General features: G+C 47.6%; 1 protein-coding gene across 1 annotated transcript in view; it reads right to left on the reverse strand.

Annotated features, from left to right (window-relative positions):
* Positions 1 to 22,822, reverse strand: part of LOC114687845 (prolyl endopeptidase) — a 122,518-nt gene that overhangs the window by 85,713 nt on the left and 13,983 nt on the right. The window contains exons 3-4 of the mRNA XM_037200518.1: positions 3,851 to 3,984; positions 2,064 to 2,194 (exon numbers count right to left, since the gene is read on the reverse strand). Of these exons, the coding sequence (XP_037056413.1) occupies positions 2,064 to 2,194; positions 3,851 to 3,984 (265 nt within the window). The remainder of the gene's footprint in view (positions 1 to 2,063; positions 2,195 to 3,850; positions 3,985 to 22,822) is intronic.

Here is a 22,822-nt window from a genome sequence, read left to right on the forward strand (position 1 = left end):
AGTCACGTATGACACACCACTCTTCATCTCGCTCACTCTCGTCACGCACTGTCAACGCTGCCTGAAACAGCAGGGAGACCAACCGTGGCAATGGAGGACACAGGGAGTTAGTAGTGAGCCAACCTGGGCTCAGCTGAGGTTTTGAAGGAATCACAATTATAATGACATGGTCCCTTAACCTCCTTAGGTCATACTTTCTTCCTTGACAGAATGAAGCCTTGGATTATATGGCCATTAAGATGCTCTCATTCTGAAATGTTTATAATTCAATGGGTAGCTCGGTTAAAAGCAGAGCTCACCTGGGACATGCAGCATATTTTATTCATACTCTAAAGGGAGTAAGTAGGGGAAATCTGCTTTTATAGTAATGACTGAATTATGATACATAGCATGTAATAGAATTAAACTGTAGCCATTAAGTAACTTTTGGGATGAACTCCAAAGCATTTGAGATCACTCCTTACAGCCTCATTTTCGGGGCATTACTGGCACTCGAAGATTAATATCCACACCATGACATCACAGGCCCAGGTAAAGACAGCCTGAGGGTTTGCAAGGAAGGATCCTGGTGTGCACATTCCAAAAGAAACAAAACGCACCCTTCTGCAGATTCCCATGTCATGTCCAAGTCCTTGGGGACCCAACAATGCTCCCATCCTGTGAGAGTTTCTTGATAAACAGTCACGTTTTATGTCGGTTGTTATAGTTATGTTATCAAGCTACCTAGTAGAGTAAGATTCAGATACCAGTGATTTCCTGGGAAACATGCTAAATTGTATGGGGGATCTAAAATTTATAGGAGGCTCAATTATTACCATGCAACTTCAATTAGTAGGAAATTACTTTAAAACCTGCTACCATGCTTATTGAAATTTTTCAGGAAAAAATTTTAAAAAGCATTATTTTGATTAAAAGTATATGTAAGGAATCATATGCCAGGTCTCAGGCTTAATTCACCTTGTTTTCAGTGGACACCTAAAGAAATCACCACACTGTACCACTGGAGTGAGTAGTCTTGGGACACAACCCTCCCGGATGGGATGCAAGACAGACCTTGGTGAAAACTACATGGACTCTTACATAGGACACATGACTACCTTGGAACCATAGCATTAAATTAATTCTAAACCACAGGCTAACTCATGGAAATACTAATATACTCTTATCAAGATAGCTGGTACCTGACTTCCAAAACACTTACACACTGAGCCTATTTGGGAGTGGAGAAGAGGACCACCAAGTATCTGAGGCACAGCTAGAAATGGCTGCATAAAGGTCTTTGTATGGGTCCACTGAAATGGATCTGTCATTCCCCTCCTACGGAGTAGCAGACATCACTGTTCTAACTCATAGTTCTAGAGAGCCACACCTGCACTGTGCTTTAGCACAGACCAATGGACAGTACAGGAGAGAGGTTGAGCCCCCTTCATTAGGAACACGTTAAGAGGTAATTTAACCATGTAATTACTAAACCACAGAACTCGAGAATAACCTCATCCCAAAACTCCGCTCATAGCACAACTGAGGTTTATCTTCTCAATGGCCTACGGAGGCTACACTGGAAGCAGAGTTAATGCAGAGGAGCAGCGAGGATGCACTTAGGCCGTATAGCAGCATCTTCAGGTCAGGGTACCAGGTGATTCAATTCCACGAGACTGAGAGTTTTTGCTTTTAATTCTAACAAACTGTCGACTGCCTAGGTTTTAATACTCTGATCAGTCTCCCCCATTTACAGCCGGAGCACTCCTTGCAGGGCTAAAGTTTTCCCACAAGAGGGTTTAAGTGGTGGTCGTCAGATGCGTCTCAGATGTGATGGGATGTTATGACACTTCAACATCCCAGAAGTCAATTTGGGTCTAGTGTGATTTATTCCCCAGTTCTGTTTCATGACATCAGAGTGCGAAGGATGAGTGTGACTATGCATGCGTTCTAAAGACAGTGTGCAAAGTTAGCTTTCCTAATACTGTGTGTGCATCTGTTCTACAATACGGTCCACACCCTGCTCGGAATCTCAAGACTTCAGCGCTCCCAGGCCTCCCGAGGGCCCGGCGTGCAGCACTTACCTCGGAGTGCTACTGTGCCGTCATCCGACAGGGTGTTGGGGTCCAGGAATACCCTGGCTTCCCCCTCTAGGGAGTCTTGCACATACAGTACACGCTGGTTCTGCAAACCTGTATTGTAAAAATAAAAATACCTGGGGACAGAAATTCCCTCTATTTAGCTGTGGTATTTTCTATTTGTGGAGAAGAATCAAACACACGAAGAAGCAAATTTCACAAGACCACACACAGAAAGGAACAGCTGCAACCAAGAAAAACCTGCCATCAGCAGGGACTGGAGGAGGAGATGGAAGTCCCTCCGGCATCCTACTTGACAGTGTGTTACTTGAACTGCTTTCTTTCTGTGTGCAAATAATTTATTGTACTTTGGTATGTCAGCCAGAGACAAATAAAGACCAATTTGCCAAAAATAACACTGACAGTTAAATAAAGCAGTGACTATTGCTTCTAAATGGGGAAGAAAGCAGACTTTCTACTGTAAAGTTCTGGTCTGCTTCCACAGCCTGGCCGGCTGCCAGTGTGAAGGTCATCACGCTTCTGCAGAGAGGAGTGTGTGCATTCAGGCTCCGTGGGCCACGAAGTCACCACGCTCACCAAACAGCCAAGCAAACGGCAGGACTGTGCTCCAGTTAGACTTAGGAAAACAGGTGGTAGGCAGGGTTTGGCACACTGACCCTACTTTGCTGGTATCTGTGTGAGGTGGGGAGGGCCTGAGAAATTCCAGAGCAAACGTGTGATGGCGCAGCCAATGAACAATAGATTATTATCAAGTGGATTCGAAAAAGAGATGAACAGGAGGGCTAAATTCATAGGCTCCACTTTCCGGCCCATTCTTGGAGAGAAAAAAGTGCACATAATAAAATTTCTCAAGTACCGCAAGCCAAAGATACTAGAGGAAACAAATCTACCCCGTCGTTTATGAATCACAGGCTCACCAACTAAGCACGGGAATGAAGAGGCCCCATAATCCACTTTCACAGGCCGCATCACTGCCAAACGTCATAACTGCTATTTTATAAATATGAACAGCACTTAGCAGTACAAAAATTACTCTCATGCTCAAACACAACAATCGCTTCCTTTTATAAACTGGTAAGCTAGTTCAATGTGTACTTCATTGTTTGAGACACGGTCTCACTCTGTAGCCATGGCTGGCCTGTCTCCCAAGCGCTGGGATTAAAGGTGTGAGCCACCACACCTGACCTGTACTTGGCCCTTTAAGTACTCGGGAGCCTTAGGGACAGCTCAGCAGGTAAAGCGCTTACTGCATGAAGACCTGGGCTGGAATCAACACTGACATAAAAGTCTAGGCACCGTGGTTCACGTCATAACCCAGCACCGTAAGCTCCAGGTTCTGGGAGGGGCCCTGTCTCCAAAAGTAGGGTAGAAGCAGGGAGTTGTGGTGCACGCCTTTACTCCCAGCACTCAGGATGCAGAGGCAGGCAGTTCTCTGTGAGTTTTGTCAACACAGTGAATTCCAGGACAGTCAGAGCTATGTAGAGAGACGCTGTCTTGATGGGGGGGGGGGGGGGGGGGGGGGAGAAGAAGGGTGAAAAGCAATAGAGGAAGAAACCTAATGCCAATCTCTGGTGTATGCACACACCCCCACACCAATGTATACACATATAACACACACACAAACACACACACACACACACCAATGTATACACATATAACACACACACACAAATGTATACACATATAACACATACACACACACACACACTTTTTAAAAAGGAAACATCAAGCTGGAGAGCACAAAGAAAGCGAGCGTAGGCAAGCTCACACACCGCTTTCCCTTCTTGAAGTGGCAGCTGTACTTGGGGTAGTCGTACAGCTCAGTCATCCTCTCCTTGTACAAGCCTCTGATCGGACACTGCTCGAGAAATGGCACTGTGATCTTGTTCTGGGCCTCCACAAAAGCCTGCAGTGAACAAAAAGGACAAAAGGCGTATGTCAGCAGAAGCACAGTTATGAAGGTGTGATGGCTATGCCTATAACTCAGTCAAGGGCTGAGGCAGGAGGACCAGTGATGAGAGAGAGAGAGAGACAGAGACAGAGACAGAGACAGGAGAGAGAGGGAGGGAGGGAGAGAGGGAGAGAGGGAGAGAGGGAGAGAGAGAGAGAGAGAGAGAGAGAGAGAATGAGAATGTGTGTGTGTGTATGTGTGTGTGTGTGTGTGTGTGTGTGTGTGTGTGTGTGTGTGTGTGTACTGTGCTATATTGGTATTTCCAGACTGGCATGGGCTACAAAAACCAAAACAAAATATAACTTTCCATTGATAATTAACAACTGACTCTTACAAAGTACCAACTCAAATGCATACAGGGCAAGTATTACCTCATTAGAGCCTCATCTTTAGAGAAGATTCCTTTATCCTATCCTCCCTCCCTCTTCCCTCTCTGCTCCCCCCCATCTGTGTTATTCTTATTCATCCCACAGCATCTGTGCGGAGGTCAGAGGACAATAGAAGATGTTTTTGTGTCATATGGGTCCCAGGGATGGAACTCGGGTCACTAGTCTTGGAGACAACAAGCACTTCGGCCTACTGAGCCATGTCTCCACTTTACATAATATAAGAAAGCTGAGTCTTGAAGAGGTTTGAAAAGCTATCCAACATTATACAGCTAGGGTGTGGAGCTGGCTTCTGAATCTACGCCCTTAACAAAAACACTGTATCATACAGCTCCGTCATATCCTATGAATAACGTACATTTACTTACAAAGTCCCAAGGGGTCCAGCTCCAAGCCCCCAGGTCAAAGTCGGGAGACAATACCCAGGCACTATTTCAATGACTTTGCTTTCTCATATTATCTAAAACCTACCACCATGTCAGTTCCAATCAGAGAGCGTCACTAAAATGTGCAGCTGGAAACTATTTAGAGAGAAATGGAAGTGGCACTGAGTAATCATGTCAACCATCATGGTTTATAAAGGAAGGGAGGGGCCCACGAGAAGTCAGGAGACCCTGGGCTGAAGGCAGGAGAACGGCCTCATTCTTGCTCTCGGTTTATCCTAGAATGCAGTTACAGACCTTAGCTAGCATACACTGATTGTACAGGACATTGGGTTTCACCGTGGCTTCGTCAAATAATGCAGTTACAGACCTTAGCTAGCATACACTGATTGTACAGGACATTGGGTTTCACCGTGGCTTCGTCAAAACTGCCTACAATGCACTCTGAGCTAGTCACTGACCCCCATTACCCTCTCCTGTCTTCATTTCTCTAGTGGTTTAGACACTGTGAAAATCTTGTCTGCGTGTTAGAAAGGAAGCAGGTGTAACTGCACTGGAACTATATTCAGTGGGTCTCATCAGATGTCTACAGGTAGATAAGCAGCCAGGGGGAGGCCAGGAAATAACCGAGGACGTGATATACTTGATAGCACAATACAGCATCACCTCCACTCCATTTCTGGATGCAGCTGAAGCAATTGGGGCCCATCCAGGCACCAAGTGCTATTCTAAGTGGAGAGAGAAGTCTGGGTTCTCCCTGCTGAGATCCCATGCCGGGAGAAGCAGTGCCAAAACCCATTCATGCTTATGACTTCAGAGGAGAAGAACACTGCATATGAATATAGAGATTGACAAGGTTTTCATAATTTAAGAAACGTAATTCAAACAAAACCGAGTCCCTCAAAATATGACTCTCAGGTGTTTATTGCTATGGATGGCAAACTCTAGGCTACACAATCAGACCCTGTTCAAAAAAGACTGGTTTTGCCCTGCTCTGCTTTTGGAAGTTCAGCTAAGAAAAGTATTTGTGTATTTGTGTGTGTGTGTGTGTGTGTGTGTGTGTGCGCGCGTGTGTGCGCACACGCATGTGTGTGTGTATCTCTATGTGTGTGTACATGTATTACATGTCTATGTGTTGTATAACAGTTTCCTCCTACATTAAAACATTCCAACCTTCAGGAAAGCTCTTTAAACAGGAAGATAAACTCAAAAACTCTTCAGGAGTCCCTGAAACTGACCAGGTTCACTAAGGCCCTCCCTTCCAGAGTAAGCAGGGCCAAGCTGCAAAGAATCTCAGAGGAACCCAGCTGCCAAGACTCAGGACAAGCTGGGCTGCAGAGATCCTAGGCCAGACCAGCTGCCCCAAAGAAGCAGAAACCAGCCCAGCTGCTTAGAAGAGGTTGAGCTCAACTGGGTACCTGGAAAAGACACGCTCTAACCTGCTGAGCTGTCTGCAGGCTGCATGGTGTGCTCCAGGTTCCCAGCTTTGTGAACTGCTTTGGTGATGCAGTTGTCTTTGAGTCATTTCTGCTCCTGTAGGTGACCCCAATAAAACTCATGGTTCACCAGGTTGGACTTTGGTGCTGTCCATACTCTGGTCTGTTGGGAGTAGACATGAATGTTGCATCTCCCCAGGAAAAGTTCTGGCACACAACCACGTGTGTGTGTGTAGAGGTCAGAGGTCAACACTGGGTGTCTTCCTCAATTGTTCTGCACCTCATTTTTTGAAGCCAGAGTCTCACACTGAACTTGGCGCTTGTCAATCAGCTCTGCCTCACCAGCGCTGGGTGGGATTCCTGGGGTGTGCTGCCATGCCTGGCTTTTTATACAGGTGCTGGAAACCTGGACTCATGGTTGTGTGGGAAGACCTTACCCACTGGGCAGCTGCCCATTTCCTAGAGCTTTGATGTTTTTAAAGGGTTGGGGTAGAGGGATAGGTGGGCGTGGCTCGCTGGTAGAGCACTTGCCTAGCATTTGAGGCCCCGGGTCTTCAAGGAAAGAAAAGAGGAGGAGGAGAGGGAAGGGGAAGGAGAAGAAAGGGAAGGGGAGGAAAGGCACGAGGGAAGGAAAGAACGACCTGGAGATGGGGACTGTGGTGACTAAAACATTACTATGGGGCACTGCAGCTTGCTGACCCCATCTGGTCTCACGGAAGAGTGTGAAGGAGGAAACTGTTGCTTTTGTATAATCCACACAGCAGCAGCAGTTTGGAGATGAGTGTCCAAGACTGTGACCTAATTTTATTATGGAACATCATGCCTGCTTCAAAGACCAAAGAGTTGTGTTAAAGACACTTGGTAAAGTCACGCGTCAGGTTGACTCAGCAGTTTATTATTCTTGACTATATTATAATGAATTTATAGTATGTACGTGATACATATTATACACTGACTATATTAGCAATATAGTTGAGACCGGACTGCTTTATACTAACAACAGAGAGTGACACACACACTGGATGGAGAGATGAAGAAGGGATGAGTAGCCTGAGCCCCCTGTGAGATTTTCTGCCATCCACGTGGCTTTCCTTGGGGTCTAGCCTGTACTAACGTAGATCTTGGCATTGTGAAGGCAAAGGTGACGGAACTGAGGCAAAATCTCTGCCATCGCAGGGCACACATTCTACTGGGGACAGACACAAAACAAGCTCTAGAGTTGTGAGGTGTTCAGCTCCAAAAACGCCCAGAGGGCGCGCAGTAAAGGAAGGCGGCTGCTCAAGGCGCAGCCACAGACCAGGGCGGCTGCTCAAGGCCCAGCCACAGACCAGGGCGGCTGCTCAAGGCCCAGCCACAGACCAGGGCAGCTGCTCAAGGCCCAGCCACAGACCAGGGCTGCTGCTCAAGGCCCAGCCACAGACCAGGGCTGCTGCTCAAGGCCCAGACACAGGCCAGAGCTGCTGCTCAAGGCCCAGCCACAGACCAGGGCGGCTGCTCAAGGCCCAGCCACAGACCAGGGCGGCTGCTCAAGGCCCAGCCACAGACCAGGGCGGCTGCTCAAGGCCCAGCCACAGACCAGGGCAGCTGCTCAAGGCGCAGCCACAGACCAGGGCGGCTGCTCAAGGCCCAGCCACAGACCAGGGCGGCTGCTCAAGGCCCAGCCACAGACCAGGGCGGCTGCTCAAGGTCCAGTCACAGACCAGGGCGGCTGCTCAAGGCCCAGCCACAGACCAGGGCTGCTGCTCAAGGCCCAGCCACAGACCAGGGCTGCTGCTCAAGGCCCAGACACAGGCCAGAGCTGCTGCTCAAGGCCCAGCCACAGACCAGGGCGGCTGCTCAAGGCCCAGCTACAGACCAGGGCTAGTTCCTCCACTAGCAGGCCCAATATAAGACAAGGGCTGAAACTGAAAATGCTGAAATCTGTAGTGGGTAGCCATTCCAACTTGGTTCTGGAAGTTCCAACCCCCATTGAGACTCTGGCAACTGTCACGCCTACGAGGCGGGGCGAGGGGAGGCGCCTGGGGACCCGAGAGCTGGATGGGCCAGCGCTCGCTCTGGGCGCTCTCTCGTGCCGGGACGCTGACCAGTGCAGATTGACTGTGTAGAGCTCCGGAGAACACCGTTGGACTGCATTACACCTTCCCCAGACCCTGCGACCTACCCATTACTTAATTTGTGAGTTTCGCCATTAAATAAATATCCTTTTAACTACGTGGAGTGGCCAAAATAATTTCTCCAATATCTGGCGCCCAACGTGGGGCACCATTTGTAGCTGGAGGGCTTCTCTCCAGGTTCCCCAAGACCCCCTGAAAGGACTCCGATGACACCATGGCCCAGATGATCCAACATCCAGATCGGTTTCAAGGCAACTGGTTCACACAATACAGCCTCACGGACTACCCCATAGGTCTAAAATTTTCTTTGCGTCCCCATAAGATACAGCGCCCCCCTCCAGCAGGAAGTAGTAAGAGATGCTACGCCCAAATTCCCAAATATACCAAGCTGGCTTTAGAGGTGGAATTGGCTCACTCCCCCTCTAAACCCAGACATATTGCTTTAAAAAAAAAAAAATGGTTAAGGGATTCTTGTGTCCCAAGTCAGAAGAGCCCTCTGGTGTGGGACAGAGAAAAACCAATATTTTTATTTAAAACAGGTTGATTATAAATGTGATCTCTTTCTAAAAAAGAAAAGGGGATATGATATATAGGAGGATATGGAGATGATAAGATAAAAGGGTAGATTAATGAACCTACTTTTAAAGAATAACTTGTTTAAAATGTTTTACATTGGTATAGATTTTAGTTTATGTTTAAAATGTTTTACATTGGTATAAATTTTGGTTCATTGATACAAACTTGAAGTTAATTTTGTTATACTCTCTATATATATGTATATATTTCTATTCTTGTTTGAGGTGTTGTGTTTATATAACTCATTTAAAATTGTAATGGATAATTAAAAAATAGATTAATAATTAGTCATCTATGATAATCATATCTGTAGCCATGTTAGTTAAGTCTTCTAGGTATACATAGATATATTTCAGATAGATAGGTAATCTTCAAACACTTCATAGACCTGGAGAATATGGCATTTAAATAACTTAGAATTCTGTTGATGTGAGACACAATTGCTCCTGGCTGCACCAATTGATCCCAAGAGAATGTTGGGCTTCTAAGACATTTCCATTTGGAAGTTTGTCTTTTTGGCACAAAATGGCCTACTGGGCAAAGAACTGCCCTTTCCTTGACGGCTGACAGTACAAATGCAATGCTGTCCTTTCTGGACAAGAGGGACACAAGGAAAGCGACCACTGTACTCTGCCAAGACAGGGTAAGATGGTCTCTCAGAATTCCTGCTTCTGAAAATGGTCTGTCAGATACTCTAGGCCTGTAGCCAATTTGAATGCACCAACAATGCTGAGAAACATCAGGTGACTGTCCAGGCTGCCAGCTGTCTTGGTCTACTCTTGCAAGATTCCCGAAGTTGCTTGCATCCGTCTACCATTTCTCAGGTACCATTATGTTCCTTCTCAGGTCTTTGATGTGGTTGAAGGCTAGATAGTCGTAATTTCCTCAGTTATGATAAAAGATAAGTTAGCTATAAAACCTTAAACTCACAAATATAAGATAGATAGGACATCTTCTTTAATATTGTAACTATAATTCTTGCTCGGTAATTGTTTTGTTATATGTAATTTTACCATGTTAAAGTTAAAACCTTCCTTTTTAAAAAAAGAAGAAAGGGGAAGTGCTGTGGATATCACTCTATGTAAATAAAACACTGATGGCCAATGACCAGGCAGGAGGTAGGTGGGACAAGGAGAGAGGAGAATTCTGGGAAGCGGAAGGCTGAGAGAGAGACACTGCAGCCACCGCCAAGACAAACAGCATGTAGAGACTCTGGTAAGCCACCAGCCACGTGGCAAGGTATAGATTTATAGAAATGGGTTAATTTAAGATAAAAGAACAGTTAGCAAGAAGCCTGCCACGGCCATACAGTTTATAAGTGATATAAGCGTCTGAGTGATTATTTTATAAGTGGATTGTGGGATTGCGGGGCTTGGGGAACCTGGAGAGAAGCCCTCCAGCTACAGAAATCTTTGTAAGAATCTGACACACTGTGACGCACATCTCTGTCATATTTTACAACAACCACCCCTGCTTTGGAAACGTACAAACAGGACAACTGTTGTAGAACTTGAAGACACAGAGAGAAGGCGTTTACTGTCAGGTGGCCCGGCCTGGAAGCTCTTGGTGAAGGAGGGAATGTCCTCAACTGAGGTCTTAGGGCTTGGGAGAATGGCCAGGCAAGGCAGGGCCGAAGTGTGGCAAAGCCTAACAGCAGGTGAGTGGCCTTGGCAACAGAAGAGCTTGACAGGTATGAGGCAGAGCAAGGCCAGCGGGCTGGGAACGAGCAGGAGAGGAGGCACCGACTGAGGCTGGGGGACCTGGTGTCCAGGAAGCAAATATAAAGGTTTAGCCTTCCATCCAAATGCAAATGAGCCATGAGTGGGCCAGGACACAGGAAACGTGGTCATCTTTTTAAAGGATCACCCTACTTTGGTAGAGAGCACACTCTGGGACTGCAAAAGTGCAGAGAGACAGCCAGGCAGAAGACTGAGGCAACCGGTCCAGGGGAGACTCAAAGTCAAGTGGACCGCTGGCCTCTGAGAGGAATGGGCACAGTGTACATTAGTCTGTAGTGCTAATGGCAACTTTCTAGACGGCCTTGCCAAGATATTCTAAGAAAGAAAACAGTCTGAACTGTATGTAGGTGGGGCTCCCAGCAAGCTGAGGATCTGGCTGATGCTCCCCTTCCCACCAGGGGCGCTCCACTCTGGGCATCCAGCCTGGCATCAGGCTGCACTCTGGCCTCAAGAGGGTCCGGGAGTCGCTGTTCAATGGACTGTGGTCTTAAGTGTTTCCCTTTGCTTCTTCGACCTGCCCTACACCCCACGACCACAACAGACGCTCCCCACTGTGAGCACACCCTGGCTTTCCTCACACCAACCGTTACCCCAGGCAGAATCACGCTCAAGGGATTTTAAACTCAGCCCAGCTTTGTCAGCTCCCACCCACAAATGTTAGTCGATCACTTTAAATAGAGCAATATTTAAAGACTGACGTCTTCCAAGTCAAATGCTGAGATGCAAAACCTAACAGTGCTCACATGCTAAAGCCAAGTTCTTCGTCACCCCTTCATAACATAGAGAGCCCTTCACAGGAAGGGGGAGATGAGGGTTTTCTGTTGAATGCTTTAACTTGGCTTTCCTGGGATGTCCAAATGTTTTGCTCTTAATTACATATATTATATATCATACATATATAATAGTTCTGGCTTCTTGACCTAAGAATAACAACATGTTTGGGAGAGGTCAGGGGTAAGGGTAAAGAGAGGATTGTTTGGGAATATAGGACGGAGGAAGGGAGTTCAAAGCCTGCTTCTCAAGGGGCTTCAGCCACCACAGGAACAAGCCGAATGTACTAAGGTCAGTGAGACACAGTCCCTTAGTACATGCAGGTGGGCCTCTGGGGGACAAAAACAAGGGGTTTTTCTTGAATCTGCAGATGAACACACTTGTTTGCTCAAAGCCAACAAGTTCTCTTCACATCTTACTTGCTTTGTTATTGTAACATTTAAAACAAAGCAGAGGCTGTGAACAGCGGCCACACCTGTAATGCCAGTCCTTGGGAAGCAGAGGCAGGCAAGTCATGAATTAAGGCTGGCCTGGCCTACACAGTGAGACCCCATGGAAGAGACGGGTGGCAGGAAGGAGGTGGGGGGAGCCTGAGCTGCACAAGATGGTTATCTAGAGACCTGCTGCACACACTGTGACCACATTAGAGACCTGCTGCACACACTGTGACCACATTAGAGACCTGCTGCACACACTGTGACCACATTAGAGACCTGCTGCACACACTGTGACCACATTAGAGATCTGCACACTGTGACCACATCATTAGAGATCTGCTGCACACACTGTGACTACATCAGAGATCTGCTGCACACACTGTGACCACATTAGAGATCTGCTGCGCACACTGTGACTACATTAGAGATCTGCGCACACTGTGACCACATCATTAGAGATCTGCTGCACACACTGTGACTACATTAGAGATCTGCACACTGTGACTACATTAGAGATCTGCACACTGTGACCACATTAGAGATCTGCTGCGCACACTGTGACCACATTAGAGATCTGCTGCACACACTGTGACCACATTAGAGATCTGCTGCGCACACTGTGACCACATTAGAGACCTGCTGCGCACACTGTGACCACATTAGAGATCTGCTGCACACACTGTGACTACATTAGAGATCTGCTGCACACACTGTGACCACATCATTAGAGATCTGCTGCACACACTGTGACCACATCATTAGAGATCTGCTGCACACACTGTGACCACATTAGAGATCTGCACACAACACTTGTGCACACACACATTAGAGATCTGCTGTGCACACTGTGACCACATTAGAGATCTGCTGCACACACTGTGACTACATTAGAGATCTGCACACTGTGACTACATTAGAGATCTGCTGCACACACTGTGACCACATTAGAGATCTGCTGTGCACACTGTGACCACATTAGAGATCTGCTGTGCACACTGTGACCACATTAGAGATCTGCTGTGCACACTGTGACCACATTAGAGATCTGCTGTGCACACTGTGACCACATTAGAGATCTGCTGCACACACTGTGACCACATTAGTACTCTTCAGGCACATACACCCTCGCCTGAGGTAGACGGAGCTTGTGATACACATTCTCAACACAGCTGAAAGATAAAAGCATGGCTACCTAGATAAGAGTGGCTGTGTTTGGGAGCTGAAGAGTCTATGACCCATGCTGCCTTTGAGAGGAGTGTTTCAGGTTGTCTCCGACATTGTACTTTCAAAATCAAAATCATCAAGACTGACGTAAGAGCCAGGCAGAGACAAACTCACATCTCACATCACTATGGAAACTAAAAAGGTCACTCTTCAGTGACAAGGAGTAAAACGGTGGTTATCGGGGGTCAGAGGTCAGGGTGGCGGACAGTGGGTGTTACTGGGGAGGTAGTTAAAGGACACAAAAGTTCAGGCAGGAGGAGAAAGTCAACAAATCTAGTGTGCATCGTGGGGACTAGAGTTAGTGATAATTCTGTACACAGGAAAACCGCTTAGAGTAGATTTTAAGTGTTTTCACCACAAAAACAGTATGTATGTGAGGTAATACATTGCATAGCTTGGTTTAGACATTTTGCAATCTTTAAATACACGAAAATATATTGAAAACTACAAACGCAAGCAACTTTTACCCTGTCAACTAAAAATACATATATTTAGGGAGTATAGATGCAGATCCATTATTGATTGCCTTACATGAATATGTGCATTCTAACTTTGCCCTTCTAAGATAAGGTATAAACCTGTAGTGGGTACCTGTTACACCTATGACCTTGAAGTACCAGCCACTAGGGCTTGGCCTCAGGGCTAGTTTAAGCTGAGGGGCACATTCGTCTGGCCACCTCTCTCCCTCGTGGGCTTGGATGGTACGGACTAACTCAGGCAGCAGGAACAGCGTGGGACAGGACATCAACCTTCCAGGACCTTGCGATGATTTTGTCTATCCTGTTTAGTGAGTTGTTCTCCCCAATATAATTCTTAAAAAAATAGTTCCCTTACCAGTATCTGTGGATTATCTGCTATATAAGCCAAAAATGCAGTTCACTAAAATAAGACAAACTCATGTGCTTCAATTCTTATATATATGAATAATAAACATGATGCTCACACTGACTTGGTAACTAAACGTCTACACATAACGTGATGTGCGACAGAGAGATCAATTAGGGACAGGACACAGGCTACGGATGAGCACAGGAAGGAGAAGTCACCTCCACAGCAGGGTGTGGCCTGCAGGCTATTGGGTGACCAGGGGTTACTGGGGACTGGCCCTCCACAATCCTGCTTTTTCAAATGCCACCATCAAATAAGGATGGTGCTCGTACATGCCACAGACTGGAGTGATTCCTGCTGCATAAACAATCGGCCCTCCACACCCTCACTTGGACTCAATCAGCAATCAAAAGAATCTGGAAAAAACAACTGTATCTGCACTAGACACACACATAAGTTTTCCTCCCCTCGTCATTATTCCGTAGAAATACAAGTATTTACAGTAAGTTCTGTACGAGGTCTTGTGGGTAATGTGGGGATGCTTTGAGTGCTCAGATAATGTGCAGTCGCAAATCACTTTACATTAGGAGCCTGAGCATCCGAAGGTTCTGGTGTTCATGGAAGGTCTTGGATTCAATCCCCTGCAGATGCCCCGTGATTAACATAATTAGAATGTAAACCAGCTTCTGGAGGAAGTGGCTGGTGCCCAGCGAGGCCTGGCAGGAAACTACAACCCAGCCAAAGTGCAAAGCTGAGTGTTCCGAAAGCCAGTGGGAACACACGTGGATCCCTTCCACTCAGCAGAGCTCAGCAGCTCCTCTTCCAGGGCAGGGACTCTCTCAGACAAAAGCAGGACAATGGGTAGCAGAGTTCCCCAGTCCACAGCCAAGAGACCCAGGACCTGCAGGGCTCTCGGTCAGCAGGGCCATGTGAGGCCCCCTAGAAGGTCTCCCTGCTGGGCTCTGCTTGTCCCTGAATCAGTTTGTTTCTCACTGGGGGTAGTTACTGTCCACAGGGAAGAGGAAAGCGAGACCGTCGTTTGACTATGGAGTCCAGCACCGTTCATCACCTAGTCAAAGCTAAAACTTTAATCTCACTTGGGTCTGAGGCTCTACTGACCAAAAGTCTGGGAAAGAAATTTAAAGTTCAATCCTAAATACCTAATTATTAAAAAATTAAAACAGAAGACATAGCTCGCCTGAATAATCACTAAGCAAATCCAACACACAGTAAGTGTATTTGGAAAATAAACCAGACATGGGGCAGGGGTTACGGCTCTGTGAGGTGAGTGCTGTGCTGTGCAAGCTGGAGGACCAGGCTGGGCTGGCTGGGGCTGGGTGAACCGGTGAGCTGCAGACCTGAGTAAGAGGGAGCCTCAAAAATGGGGGGGAGACAACTTCTGGCTTCCACATTTACAAGCATATATACCAACTTACATGGAAACATTATCCACGTGCTCGCTCTCGCGCTCTCTCTCTCTCTCTCTCTCTCTCTCTCTCTCTCTCTCTCTCTCATACACACACACACAAAGAGAAAGACAGAGATACAATTCTAAATTAAAGTTCATGAGAAGTGGCCAGAAAGTTTCTATGGTGAGGGGAGGGGAGGGAGAGAGGAGAGGGAGAGGGAGGGAGGAGGAGGGGAGGGGAGGGGAGGGGAGGGAGGGGAGGGGAGGGGAGGGGAGGGGAGGGGAGGGGAGGGGAGGAGAGAGGGAGAGGAGAGGAGAGGAGAGGAGAGGAGAGGAGAGGAGAGGAGAGGAGAGGAGAGGAGAGGAGAGGAGAGAAACTATTAGAAGTTAAAGTTTATGAGATGTGCCCAGCATTTCTTCTAGGTTAGGTACCTTTGGGAAAGAAAGCCTGACCCCCGCTGGCCAACCAGAGTATCCACTCCTCAGATCCAACCAATGCCAGTGCAAAATCCACAGGCTGCAGCTAGAGGAAGGTTTACCTGCATGACTCTCGCAGGCACTGGCAGAGCCCAGTCTAGTCCACAGTATTTTACCAGGGCTGCACAGGACAAGGGCGTGGGGCTGAGTGCACACCTGGATATGCTGAGCACTGAGAGCAGAGATCTCCCTGTGCCTAGTGACGAGCATCTGCTTCAGGTGAGCGCTCTGTACTCACAGGCAACGCCAAGCTGGAAAGCAGCAAACAGTTCTGCCCTCAGCCTTAAGACTCTAAGGTCAACTCCTGCCCCACGAGGCCTCATCATTTGCAACTGCTCATTCTTCCTTAGGACCCCGGGTCCCAGAGCTGGCACCTCAGTCGGATGGGCATTACAGCTCCATGCAGTCTCCAGTCTGCGCTATGTGTTCTCTACGTTCTTCTCTAAGTAAATGCTGCTCATCTTAATGGCAGTTTCCTCCAATTCTTGTCTACAAGGCTAGGCTACAGATGCTTGCTTGAGACCAGAGGTAAGCACTGGTAGATTACCTCATCTTAGGAAGCATCGGGCTGTAAGGACTGTGCAACCTAAAGGAACAAGACCTTCTTTCCCTACCACAGAGCAGCCAGCTGGGAAACAGGCAAAGACCCAACAGACCAAGAGCCAGGTTCCAGGAAACACCACACACAATCCCAGATCAGACAGAACCTGAAAACGCACACACCCTGGACTCCACGAAGCAACACTCTGCTACAAGCCACTTTCCTTGGGTTCCAGACATGCCAATCATGAGGCCTGACAGACGGTTCTAGGAGCCCACAGTTTGCTGAACAAGGTGAGAGTGGTCAGCCAGAACCAGGAGAGGCTGATGGAAGCTTGTCCCAGGGCTGACTGGGAAGTCCGAAGAGAATGTCTATACCAAGGAACTTATCATCAAGGGAAACTAAGCATTCATTTTTTTTCCCCCCGAGCTAAGGATCGAACCCAGGGCCTTATGCTCGATAGGCAAGCGCACTACCACTGAGCTAAATCCCCAACCCTCATTTTTTTTAAGGGAGTCTGGAACATTTTATTTATTTATTATGTATACAATGTTCTGTCTGCATATATGCCTGCACCGCCAGAAGAGGGCGCCACATCTTATAGATGGCTGTGAGCCACCATGTGGTTGCTAGGAATTGAACTCAGGACCTCTGGAAGAACAGCCACTGTTCTTATTAACCTCTAAGTCATCTCTCCCACCCCAAGCATTTATATTAAATTTTTTAAAAAGTAAATAAAAAACTTATGAGTAGAAATTTTAAAAAGCATAATTTGTAAATCAAAGAACTACTTTTTTGTTTAAACGAAAAAGTACATTCAGCCACAACTCTAGTCAAACTAACGGGGAGTGAGGAGATGGATATTCAAAATCAGAAGGGACACAGAAATACAGCACCAGCGAAATCATGGAGTATAACGCCCAATCTTACCCTAGCAAACTAAACACCTTGGTAAAAGGGACAGTCCCTTAGAAATACGGATGATTAAAACTGATCCAAAAAAGTCCTGCACAGAGTGATGGAAAATCTGGGAAAGGCTCAAAAGTTAATCTTAATATTTGGACTTGTCCCAGAGCTCCACAGAGGAGGTCTTGACATCCCCAAGAAGCAGGGAACTCTCGTGCTATGTAAACTGTCCACTAGGAGTGCAGTGGCCAGCACTTCCTAACTGCCTGCAACTTGGATAAGTGGCTCAAAACCATTTAATCATTTAATTTTCACAACTATGTGAAATGGTTTTCTTCAAATTACAAGGTAAGGAAATTGAAGCTTAGAAAGGGTAAAAACATGACCACACGACTACTAAAATTGTGGAGCTGAAATCCAACCCTATTTTTGCTTCTAAAGTTGCTCATTTAATGACTACACAGTACCACCAAATCACCAGATTCCAAGTCTGTAAGGGTTCTCTTGAGTTGCTGGAGGGAATGGGGGAGGAAGAAAAATCTGGAAGAAAGAAGAGCCAGTAGGGAGCTGATAGAAGCACCTAGATGCACAACGAGCCTTCGGTGAGCATGGGTGAGAAGAAAGAGAAGGGGCAGGTGTGTGGAGGCAGAGCTGAGTGCCAGAGGCTCACGGGGACTGAACAGCCCAGGTCCAAATGCTCAGGTCACAACCAAGTCCACGGTTTTGATACCTGGGCTTCCCCAGTGAGAAAAACTAGACCCCGTCCCCCCGGAACTCTACACACACCCCGCTCTCCTATACACACTGTGATTTACAAAGACGCTGTATATAGAAGAGGAGTGTGGCTGCAGGGCCTGACAAGCGGGCCCTCCATAAACCTATATCACTTCCTCTAATCACATCTTAGCGTCCTCGGAGACAGTCTTCCCAGGCCTCCTAGATCTTAAAAACTAGGGATGGGACCTGAGATTTCTACCACAGCCAGACGCTACAGAAGTGAAGCATCCGTGCCTTGCACAGGGGTCTCTGGTGTCTTCCATGAATGAGGGCTGTTCCCCACAAACATGGCAAATGGACCAAGAGCAGCTAAGTGTGGAGAAGAATAAAAGAGGCTGGGAGACGCAGTGGTCGTCCCTCCACATTAACCACTAAGCTGCACATCTGGCCATAGTTGTCACCTGATGCCAGCATCTCAGAGAAGAACCAGAGACCCGAGTCAATGCCTACAGGGAAAACAGACATGCTCTATGCCAACGCCTTTAAGCATCTCGCTAGTGCCTTGGGGTCTGCTTTTCTACCACAGCGTTTTCTCAAATAGTAATCAAATGGGACTCAAGACACAACGCAATGTCTGTTCGGCACTGCCCTCTAAGAGATCAAAGGCAGGCTCTCCAGCCCACATTAGCCTGGACATTCCACAATGGCACACTGCACACCACAGCACACGTAACCTAAGAGTTGGTACGGGAGCTGAAGACAGAGGAACGGAAGGGGAGGGAACAAGTTCAGAGAAAGATGAGACTCTGGGGGCAGCGGTCATCTACGTCCCTTCCTTCCTAGTGAACAGAAATTCTAGGTATCGGTGCTGGCACTGCAGGAACCAGAGTCCTGGGTTCCCACCACACCTAGTTCTGTTCCCACAGGAGAGACAAGAGATAAGCACCTGTGCGGAGGTTGGCTGACTAGCCACCCCCCAACCGCCCCACCCCCTCCCACCCCCACCCCCACTCCCCGGGGACAGTAAGAGGAGAGGGCCCCACCACTGCAAAGAGCCTTTGCAGTGTTCTCAGTAATGTGAGTTCCTACACTGAGCACTGCCTGCTCCAAGTGTGGCCCTCAGCACATCATCCCCACAGCGGCCCTCAGCACATCATCCCCGCAGCAGCCCTCCAAGCCTTGCTGTGAATTCCTCCTTTGCCTAACTTGGCCAGAATCAGTTTCTACTGCTTACGTCGAAAACCCTGGAACAAGGCCAGTGAGATGATGGCACACACAGTCCTGATGACCCGGGTTTTGATACCCAAAACACACATACACACATGCATCAACAATAAACAAAATCAAACAGCTCAAAAACTCCGGGGCAGAGGCGAGACGAGGAGAAAGAAAGCCAACAGGGCAGGCAGCGCTCGGAAGGAGTCACTGGGCGCCAGCAACTTCCTCATGCTTCTGACAACTATGTCAGCGAGAGAGCAGAAGGAATTTGTACCCTAAATACATAATCTCAAGTGTGGATCTAGGTAAAGAATGTTTACAAACGGAACTTGGGCTACACATTCCCACAGGGGGTAGGTAATGAGACATTCGAGACGGAAGTCCTGGAGACTGCAATAACGTGGGGCAGTGTGTTTACTTCAAGCATTTCTGTCTCCACTTGATAAGGTAACATACAGTGTAATTCTCCATCCAGGTCCCGACATGAGACTGTAATGAACGGGTAGAAGGGCATTTCACAGGCCCACTTTGCCAGTGGGGTTCACCATGTGCCAATTAAAAGGGAGGCGCCAAACAGCTCTGGGTGACCACTGGCCCAGTTTAACCATCACACTGTAAAACACTGAAATCACGTTTTCAAGTGGGGTGGCAATCGAGACTAAGAACGTATCGTTTTTTGTGAAAAACCTACAGCTCAAAAGGGAAATCTGGCTAAGTTTGTGGATGAGGTGATGGGTCTTTAAAGCTCAACACTGAGGAGCTGACTAGGAAAGCAGGCTGGGAGGATGGGACATGGTACTGTAGTACCCAACCACCACCATCTTGGTTTACTCACTGCATATGTTAAATGGAGTTTCACATGCATAGCACACATGCTCACATGGGTGCCATAACCTCACAGCTACATGAATAAACAAAATTTTCCTCTATTTTGTGTGTGTGTGTGTGCACGTGCACACATATATACATGTGCACACGTGTGGGCACACCTGTGCATGAAGGTGCACGTGTATATGTTGTGCAAAGGTTGGTGTCAGGTGTATTCCTTGATTGGTCCCTATATACTGGAGCAGGATCTCTGGCCGAACCCAGAGCTCACTGATTCAAGCAGTGCAGTTAACCAGCTTGCTCTAGGGCAGCAGTGCTCAACAAAGGAGTCAACGGCCCCTTCAGAGGGTGTAATACCATCAGAAAACACAGATATTTACATTATGACTCATAACAGTAGCAAAGTTATAGTTATGAAGTAGCAAAGAAATAAACTTATGTTGGGGGTCACCACAACACGAGGAACTGTATTAAAGAGTCACAGCATCAGGAAGGCGAGAACCACTGTTCCAGGACTTCCCGGCCTCTGCCTCCTGTGTACTGGGATGATGGCGAGCCACCACATCCACTCGGCCTTAGCATGGGGGATCAGCACTGCAGTCCTCATGATTGGTGTACAAGCACTCTACCCCCAGCTGTCTCCCCAGGGCCCACTCATTTGTTCTTATAAAGGAAATGAATGCTAAACTTAAAGATTGCCTTTGGTCACAGAAGTGCAAATAAAACTAAGGGCTCACTTGCACCCTGACTTCTAGGTCACCTGACAAAGGTTCATTCCACCACAGAAGAGCATCACCTAGACCGGAGGAACAGAACATCTCCATTCGCCATGAAGTCTTCAAAGAACACAGTAACCCAAACCCGCCTCCAGCTGACTTCCCGTGAGCCTCAGCTCCCCCAGCCAGTGCTCACGGCTACTTCACCAGCACCTCATGGCACTGAAATTCCTATGAGCAAGCTTCCACTCCGCTGGCTTTCCTGCAACCTGCCCGGTGGGACAATGCAGTCAGAGGGATCCCCGTTCACCTGGCTCTGGACCACACTAGGAAAAGCTTTTGCTCCAGGTAGACCTAGGCCAGACTAATACAAAACTCCTGGTTTAACACTAGAGAGCAAAACCAAAACAAAACAAGCACATGGAAAACTGGTCTCAGCTGATGTAGGAATGGAGCCCAAGAAAGCAGGCACTTCTCTCCTAAAATCCGTCCTCCGCTGGTCTGCCCAGGGAGGTCATTAATCTCGTAGAAACTACTGGATTATTTAAATGTCACAGACGCACTGGAACGGAGGAAGAAGATAAAACACTTCCAGGCTTCTCGTCCCCAAGATGGAAGGCGGTTGGTCAGTCCCACTTTTCAGCCCCTTGCTAACAGGTGTAATGAGGTTAACATAAACAACACGGTCCACAGGAGACTGGGAAGAGAAGGCATGAGATGCTCTAGGAAAGGACAGACACTACACATTCTCAAAAAAAAAAAAAAAAAAAAAAAATGGCAGTTCATCTTATTTGTTTAGAAAGGATACCTATACACACAATGTTTTGCATTGATTTTTCTGGTTGCTATTAAGAATTCTCTCAAGAAACAGAAGGGAAATAGAGCTGCTAGTCTTTCTTTGCCAGGAGAAGCTCCCAAGAGAAAAAAAAAGTCATTGGAGATATATAGCTGACTATACATTTGGTTCCTCGAGTGCCTGATCCCGAGGAGTTCTGATGAAGTCCGAGACTGACTTCACAATCAGAATTTAAGCAGCTAGGCCTTGAGAGGTGTAATGCTTCCTTTCTCTGTGCACATCTCCTACAGCCATGCAGTACCAACTCCAGGAAGTCAGTTAAAGGGGTGAAGACACCTAAGATGCACAGGATAAAGAGAACGTGATTACAGACGCCACTTCGATCTAGACCTGAGGGCTATAAAGCCAAGCCTAGGGAGTAGGAAGAAATGATCTCAATTATCACTATGGGGGCGGAGAGGGGTGCCCTGTGGATTACTGCCAGCTCCCAGGAGAACACACACAGTTCACTACTCCTGCAGTGACCCAGATGACTAAAGCAAGGGACGCCATCTCCAAAGTCCCAAATGGCCAGGCAGAGCCAAGGGGAGGAAGATCCCCTTATGGGCTATACAGGGGACCAGAGCACCCCTATACAAGGCATACTGGTTTCTGAAAGGTACTGGCCTTGGCAGCCAGGCTACCACTGACCTCTAAGACAGTGGTTTACAGAAGCTCCTCAACTGAAGTTATATCCTGATGAACGTACCAGAAGTTTAAAACAAAGTAAGTCGAAACTACCAGGCCTAACTTACCAAAGCACAGCATCAGCACCAGGATGCACTGCAGACTCTCGATGGCTGACTCTCCTGTGGCTGGGCACTTGGGTGCCACAGCTGCTGCGATGGCCAGCGAGCACCACACTCCATCTCCAGCTGAGGAAAAGATACACTCGAAACCCCAACTACTGCTGCCACTCGATTCATCCTGCTTTCCCTGGGTAGTGCTGGGAAGTCACTGAGTCCTCATCAGCCGTGTCTGGGGCAGGAGACGGAGGGAAAGGCAAGCACATCCGGGAACACGGAGAGTTGCTTGTGGACCAGCACGGAGTGACTACGAAGCATAGACTGACAGGGAAGGACTGCAAACCTCCCCGGGACCCAGGCACCTGACATCTCATTTACACCAAGAGATTTACTGTGTACAGAAAGAACAGAGCTCAGCAGATCCTCTCTCTCCCAGGGCAGGAGTACTCACAGACAAAAGCAGGCTAGGGGATGGCCGAGCTCCCTCCAGAAGCCAAGGGACTCGGG

Source organism: Peromyscus leucopus, chromosome 8a (assembly GCF_004664715.2).
Source record: "Peromyscus leucopus breed LL Stock chromosome 8a, UCI_PerLeu_2.1, whole genome shotgun sequence".
Taxonomy (NCBI): domain Eukaryota; kingdom Metazoa; phylum Chordata; class Mammalia; order Rodentia; family Cricetidae; genus Peromyscus; species Peromyscus leucopus.